Source organism: Sinocyclocheilus anshuiensis, unplaced genomic scaffold, assembly GCF_001515605.1.
Source record: "Sinocyclocheilus anshuiensis isolate Anshui unplaced genomic scaffold, SAMN03320099.WGS_v1.1 scaffold873, whole genome shotgun sequence".
NCBI lineage: Eukaryota > Metazoa > Chordata > Actinopteri > Cypriniformes > Cyprinidae > Sinocyclocheilus > Sinocyclocheilus anshuiensis.
The window spans coordinates 565,702-573,165 of NW_015557103.1; the positions used below are offsets into that span (position 1 = coordinate 565,702).

The 7,464-nt window shown below is 37.1% G+C and overlaps 1 protein-coding gene across 1 annotated transcript in view; it reads right to left on the bottom strand.

The window, feature by feature from the left end:
* The window catches only part of LOC107677628 (proteasome subunit beta type-3-like), a 7,145-nt gene extending 2,941 nt beyond the window's left edge, over positions 1–4,204 (bottom strand). The window contains exons 1-3 of the mRNA XM_016472611.1: positions 4,050–4,204; positions 1,789–1,973; positions 1,572–1,679 (exon numbers count right to left, since the gene is read on the bottom strand). Of these exons, the coding sequence (XP_016328097.1) occupies positions 1,572–1,679; positions 1,789–1,973; positions 4,050–4,052 (296 nt within the window). The 5' untranslated portion in view covers positions 4,053–4,204. The remainder of the gene's footprint in view (positions 1–1,571; positions 1,680–1,788; positions 1,974–4,049) is intronic.
* Between the last annotated feature and the right edge of the window lie 3,260 nt (positions 4,205–7,464).

Consider the following 7,464-nt stretch of genomic DNA (forward strand, 5'->3'; position numbering starts at 1 on the left):
CAACACAACTGTAGCTGTATAACTTTACAACAGCAACACTGCTTTAACAAAAAAGCAAAACAGCAAGACTTATTTCACATCAAAACAAAAATGTTAAAAATGCGGTCTAATCGCTCTCGCTGTTCTTTGATGTCATACTAGGGCTGGGTATCGATTCAGATGTCCCGATTCGATTCAGACTCGCAAGCTCTCGATTAGGGAAGTGCGCGACGACTAATTTACAGAGATAACGAAAAGCAAGCCGACAGAGTTTCAGAAAGTGCCTGGACATCCCGCACCACCACCGAAGTGGTCTTCGTTAGAGGAATAGACGGCGCGGACGGGATCGCAGCGCCGGAGGGTTGTAGTGAATGACGTGATTGACATTTGCTGGCTTTGGCCAGCCTCTAAGCTAACGCCTACGTGCCTGTATTGAATATGATTACGCATCGCTCCAGTAGAGTTATTGTTGAATCAAAAACATATAGCACATGATGTGTTATCAAAAACAGAAACAAATGACTCTTTTGAGTTGATCCTTTTTAGTGAATCAAAAACATACAGCACGTCCAGTAGGGCTGGGTATCGATTCAGATGTCCCGATTCGATTCGATTTAGATTCACAAGCTCTCGATTCGATTCTCGATTTTTTTTATTACATTCAATGAATATAGTTTTAATACAAATGCTATAGATATTTCTAAAAAATGAACAGTAAACATCAGTTTACAAATGGTGAATTAATAAAAAGGATTTAAGAACCACATGCCTGTATTATCACGCGTATGGCCATGATAAGCGCTGAATGAATGACAGGCTTTCTGTTGTAACATCGCGCAAGGTAAATAAGAGTGACATCTAGTGGAGAAGACTAATGATAAGATTCACGTTAATCAGATCTTGTTTTAAATGTGTGCTGAAATAAATCCCGGAAAAGATTGATTCGCGGCTTTTGAGAATCGATATCAAATCAACATCATTTAAAAAAACGATTAATCGAAAAATCTATTTTTTTTGCCCAGCCCTATGTCATTCACAGAATGGTCTGTGCAGTGCTGCTTCAGTCAAACACCTTTTGTGTTTTATTAGGAGACGTACAACAGTTCTTCTGTGGCTTTATAGGTAATATTTTCACTTACACAATTTAGCAAAATCAGACAATATTGTGTCTAATATAAACCACAATATTAACTTCTTATTATTGAATTGTTGTAAATTATTATTATTATTATTATTATTGAAAAATTGTAAATAAATATCACATTTGGAACTGGTCAGTGCGCAAAAAATGCTGGGAAATCACTTCATGTAGCCCCAAGAGTGATGATTGACCCACCGATTTTCAAAGCTGCTAACGATTTTCTACTTTGAGGATCTTGATAGAAATGTAGTGGAGTGAAAAGTACAATATTTGTCTTTCAAATGTAGTGAAGTTAAAGTCATAAGTTTCCAGAAAAAAATAATACTCAAGTAAAGTACAGATACTCAAAAAGTGTACTTAAGTACAATACTCAAGTAAATGTACTTAGTTACTGTCCGCCTCTGGGTGCCAATAAACAGTGACTAGCATGTGTACGGACGTGCATTTTTACCTCCTCTCATACAGAAGGTTGGACACCATGCTCATGAAGGTCTTCGGCTTGATCTGACGACCTTCCTTCAGCTCATACAAGTTCAAGCGGAACTTCAGCCTTTGAGATCTAAAATAAGAGAGAAAGATAAAGACCACAAGGTATTTAAAAAGAAAAAAAAAGACAAGTGTTATGTTTAATACCAAATATTATAATGCATCTGACACTGTATTCTTACACTGTCTGTACATCTGTGGCAAGGCCTGCCAGCCCGATGAAGAGTCTCTCTCCCATAGGGAAGAGTTTCTGGAAGTCAGTTGTAACCAGCTGTGCCTGGATGCCAAACCTCCGGTCTGATGCTATTGCCACGCATTCCTTTCCACGCATTGCCATGACAGCACCTCCATTATATGACATAATAGACTATGGGCAGAAAATAAGAAGACAATAAAATGTAAGATTAAACAACTGCATTTTTCTATACAGTCTGTCTAGATATCAAATACATATTTCAAACAGTTATTATATAGGCTTAAAAACTAAAATGTAGTCATGATACTGTTATTTATTTATTATTATTATTTTTTTAAATAATTAAACATTAAAGGTCCCATCGCTTGAAAATTTCACTTTATGAGGTTTTTTAACATTAATATGAGTTCCCCTAGCCTGCCTATGGTCCCCCAGTGGCTAGAAATGGCGATAGGTGTAAACCGAGCCCTGGGTATCCTGCTTTGCCTTTGAGAAAATGAAAGCTCAGATGGCCCAATCTGGAATCTTCCCTTTATGTCGTCATACGGGGAAAGGTTACCTCCCCTTTCTCTGCTTTGCCCGCCCAGAGAATTTGGCCCGCCCATGAGAAAATGAGCTACTACCGTGCGAGGCGAGCGCAATATTTTTTTTTCCTTGAGAGACATCATGGCTTGCAAATGAGCGAAGCATGGCAGTTGCCCCGCCTCTCTCCTCCTCATTAGCATTTAAAGCTACAAACACAGAAATGGCACGTCCTAAGGATAGCTCATTGTGGGACTGGCTCGTAGTGGCTGAAATTCTGCACCAAGGCTGAATTTCGGGAAAGAGACTTCAGATACAGTACTAGGGACCACTTAGGCCTATATAAAAGCATCTAAAAAGCAGCATGTCATGGGACCTTTAAAAGAACAGAGTAAGAAACTTGCAGTAAAAAAATACAAAATAAAATAATTTTTCAAACAAGATACAATAAACAGGGATAGTCTACTGAAAAGGTAGTTATGATATTGTATTTTGTAAGACAAGACACTTTGCAAATGTTATCCAAATCCGCATCAGAAATCTGTTTGAAGGGTAACAAATTTGATCAACAAAAGTTCATACTGAATTCCCCTTTTAATACCGATGCATTTATGAAAATTATGATATAAAATACGTCTACACATGAGTGATCACCATCCATATTTACAGTGTTGGGGAAAGTTACTTTTAAAAGTAATGCGTTACAATATTGTGTTACTCCATAAAAAAGTAACTAATTATGTTACTTAGTTACTTTTTTATGGAAAGTAATGCGTTACATTACTTTTGCGTTACTTTTTAAATCTGGACAGGGCTTGCTTGTTTGTTTTTAAAGTAAAAAAAGTTATATTTTTGGCAAATATAAAAGCTTTTCACACCAAAAGTGAAATGAATAAGCCTCAGGCTGAAGGGAAAGTAAATTTACGTCCGCACAGTAGAATGCAGAAGAAGAAATTTCAACACACTTCAGCAGTAAAAAAAGACACACAAATGTTTGTCTAGAGTAATTTTTGCAAGTAATTAGTATGGTTGAACTGGATAATCGAAGGTCAGAAGCAAAGACATTGGTTAATAGAATGGGATTAAATACATAAAGGATATTTGTGTTTAACATTTAATTGCAGGTTTGCGTCATATTCTGAGTTGCATTATTTTTATTCATTTTGAGGAATACTGAATCTGTGTTTTTTTTTGTGAGTGAGATGAATTAATGCATATTCATATTTATTTTAGAACTACAGTAACATCTTCTGATATCTCTCAACATGGGGACAGATTGGAAAAAAAAGTAACTTTCGTTACATATTTGAAAATGTAACTCAGAAATTATCTTGTAAATTAAAAAGTAATGAGTTACTTTACTAGTTACTTGAAAAAAGTAATCCGATTACGTAACTCGCGTTACTTGTAATGCGTTAACTTACCCCCAACACTGCATATTTAACCAGGCATCCAAATGCAACGCTGTTAGTTTCGTTTTAAATATGATCGACTCAAATAATCCAGCTCAATAGCACACACTCCATACAACCAAAGCTTATTATGCAAGTGAAGTCCGTTTAATTAACAAAGAAGTTCCTTATTAAAAAGCAATATAAACTGCCGGTTAGGACAAATATTCTAACTATTTTCGACTGGAAAGAAGAGATGGCAAATGAGCTAACGTTAGTGTTAATATAGACGAATTGAACAAACACACGTAATTCTTCAAACGTGTTCACTTACCATGCTGGCAAATGTAAAAAGCAGGCACTAATATGAAGAACTATTTATAAGATTTGATAATGTTCTGCTGTGGTTACACACTGTGACTACACACTTTCTTCCAAGCGCTGCTAGCTAGTCGTTCCTGCTGCTCACGTCATTTCCTCCAGCCGCGGTTCCTACAGCGCCCCTGCTGGACAAAATTCTCAGCTGAATCACTACACCACCTACTGTAACATTAAAAGCATGGAGAATTAAAATCGTTTTCGAATCCTGCCCATTTAAAAAATCGCACGGGAGAACTTGTTCCACTTTTTAGGGATTGTGATTCATTTTAAACGGAAAACAACAAAGGTGGTGTAGCTGTAATTACGGTAGGGGGCGGTAATGCGCTGTAATTCATTCTCACCCACAGGAGCGAGGACAGAAGAAGACAATGCTAAACAAAACCAAAAAATAAAATGCTCGGAGGATGGAGTCTTTAAATGCAAGTAGCACGTTTCACAGCAAAATGTATCGGTTTATGAGTAGCCTGTAGTGATGGGAGAAACCAACCATTTCGTAGCGTCGAATCAATTGAATCAAAGCGCTCGAAACACCACACGCTGGTGACGCCTGCTGGTCAAAGCTGTGTAAATGCAACAAAAACTCAGGCCAAAACATGCATAAAAACAGCTTTCACAGACCCAATGAAAATGCTTTCTTGAAAGTATAATATATTAAATGCAATAAAAATAATAAAATACCAATAAAAATTAAGTGTCTGTAAAATATGCGTCTTTAAAATAATTATGATTCGTGACTCCTGAAAAACTTTTTCATTCCGCGTCGCCCCATCAAGCTCTCGCTGGATCCGCACCCCTGCTATCAACGAGAGTTCCTCTCAGACGTTCCGTCACTTCCTCAACAGACAATGAAACAGCCACTTTTTGGTTGTTAAAAATAGCGAGTGAGCGAGAGAGAGAGAGCGCAAGAGAGAGAGCGAGAGAGAGAGAGAGAGAGAGAGAGAGAGAGAGAGAGAGAGAGAGAGAGAGAGAGAGTCACATCACATTGGAGTCAGCTGTCTTAACCGCTGTGTCTGTCATGCGACTCTGTTCCCCTTTCGGGCTCTGTGTTTACATTTATTTTGAAAGATGAAGCTCGCGATTATGGTAAGGTGCGTTACATTTCCTAATAATGATCTTTAAAAAAGCATCATATGACCCCTTTAAATCTAGCGGTTCTGTTGTGTTTTTTGTGTCGCAAGTTCAGTCACTAGTGACGAGCAGGTAGTGACGATTCTCTCCGGCCAATCCGTGATCAGCAGAGTTTAGACGTCACGTTTTGGTAACGGTACGGTTCACTTGGAACCTCAACCGAGGTGGTACTGTTTTTGTATAATTTTTATCTGATAATTATTTTGTGTTTTGAGGGAAGAGTATGTTTTTTGTTGTGTGATCTGTTTATTTTATTTATCTTATTTTTTCTCATTTACTTATTTATTTTTCTACTCTTTCTCTTTTGATTTGTAATTGCTGTATATTGTTTGGTCATCCTTGAACCCCTGGCTCTTTTCCTTGGCATCTGTTCTGTCACACTTGTATTTCTGAATAAATGTTTAATAAAAAAATAAAAAAAACCGAGGTGGTACTAAAAAAAGTACCAGGTACCAGGTACTATACCCAGTGGAAACCCCCCCCAAAAGTGAACCGTACCGAGCCGTACCGTGCCGTACCATGCAGTGGAAAAGCGCCATTAGCTGCGAATGCGCCGCATACCCAGGCCGTCTGAGAGAATGAATTCACGGGCTAATTAATAAAAACATGATTATAAGTTGATCCCTTGTCATTTGAGATGTGACTCAACGCTTAATAAAGTGTTGGGAATAAGTATGTACAATTATTTACTTGAAAACAAAGGTAATTTTCTGTAAATCCGAGATGGTCCTCACTGCAGAACACCCAGGGGGCGAGGTTGGATCCAGATCCAACTCCTCCCACCTTACATATAAACCTACCCATCTCCAACCCCTGATCCCTAAACCCACCCATCTCCACCCCCTAGATGTGGATCCAACCCCGCCCCCTGGATCTTTGTTCTGCAGTGAGGAAAAATGCGCTGTTGCTGTCAGATCTCGGTTGCTGAAAATCACATTGTGTTTGATGCAAAACTAACCCCACTGAATCATATGAAAAAAACATCATAACTGTATATTTTCATGCTTTTTCAAGCAAAGCAAATTTTGAAAATCCACTAAAAACATATCTGGTCATAGACAGTGTTGAAGACGTTATTGTCAACATGCCTAAGTGGTAAATACAATAAAATAAAAAGGTTTATAAAAATGTATATACAATTTTAAATAATAACAAACATCAGGAAAAAATAGGAAACAATACCTTTGTTTTTCGTATACTTGTGTCGCTTACAATTAAAGTCCTTTTCTGATTTTATTGTTGTTTGCAACGTTACTTATTTTAAAGATATTATTATTATTATTATGGTATTTTGCATGGTCTATTATTGGAGTAGTGTCACCCGGGTGGGAGTTTGAACTCCCATTAACTGGGAATAAAAATAAATGAATAAAAAAAAATCATAGAGCGGGGGAATCTGCAGAAGCTGCAAGTAGCTTATAATGATGCAATGAGAATTTTACTAAAGAGACCTAGATGGCATAGTGCAAGTGAAATGTTTGTGAGTGCAAGAGTAATCACTTTTAAAGCACTGTTACGAAATCTTATGTATAGATTTATCTGCCGGCTAAATGCTTCAAAAATGAGATTATTGTGGGTTTATCAAATATAAGGGTTAGTACTACACGGTATCAGTCAAAGCTGTGGAGACATTGGTATTGTTGTATTTTCTAACTTTTTATTGTGGTGGTAGATGCTGTAGGTTGTATATGTTGTCCTATTGTCTTGTTTTTTTTATATATTTTTTTTATTTGGACCTTGAGTCTGTAATAAAGATTGATTGATTGATTGATTGAATCCCCCATCTCCCCACCCTCTGAATATTATGTATAACTTAACTACATTATTTGGCTGGTTTTATTTGGAAAAGCATCTTATTTGTAGCATTCGAATAACTATGGATAAACCTGAAACTATAAGAAGGATTGGAGATGAAATTCATTTACAAATAAGGTAGAACGTGCATACTTTTAAATCGACACCTGCCACGGTGTTTTCCTCTTTGAGTAAACTATTAAAGATTTTAAATATAATCAAACTGCCTGTACAAGTAATTTCAACTCGTTCTCAACATTTACATTTTTTTGTCTAATTGAATCTGATGTCAACAAATAAGGTAGGAATGTACATAATTTTAAATCGACACCTGCCACGGTGTTTTCCTGTTTGAGTGTGTTTTAAAAGCGATTGGGATTGGGATTGGGATTGGGATGGGGGTGGGGGGGATGGGGGGGTCTTAATCTTATATACCTGGTTAAAAA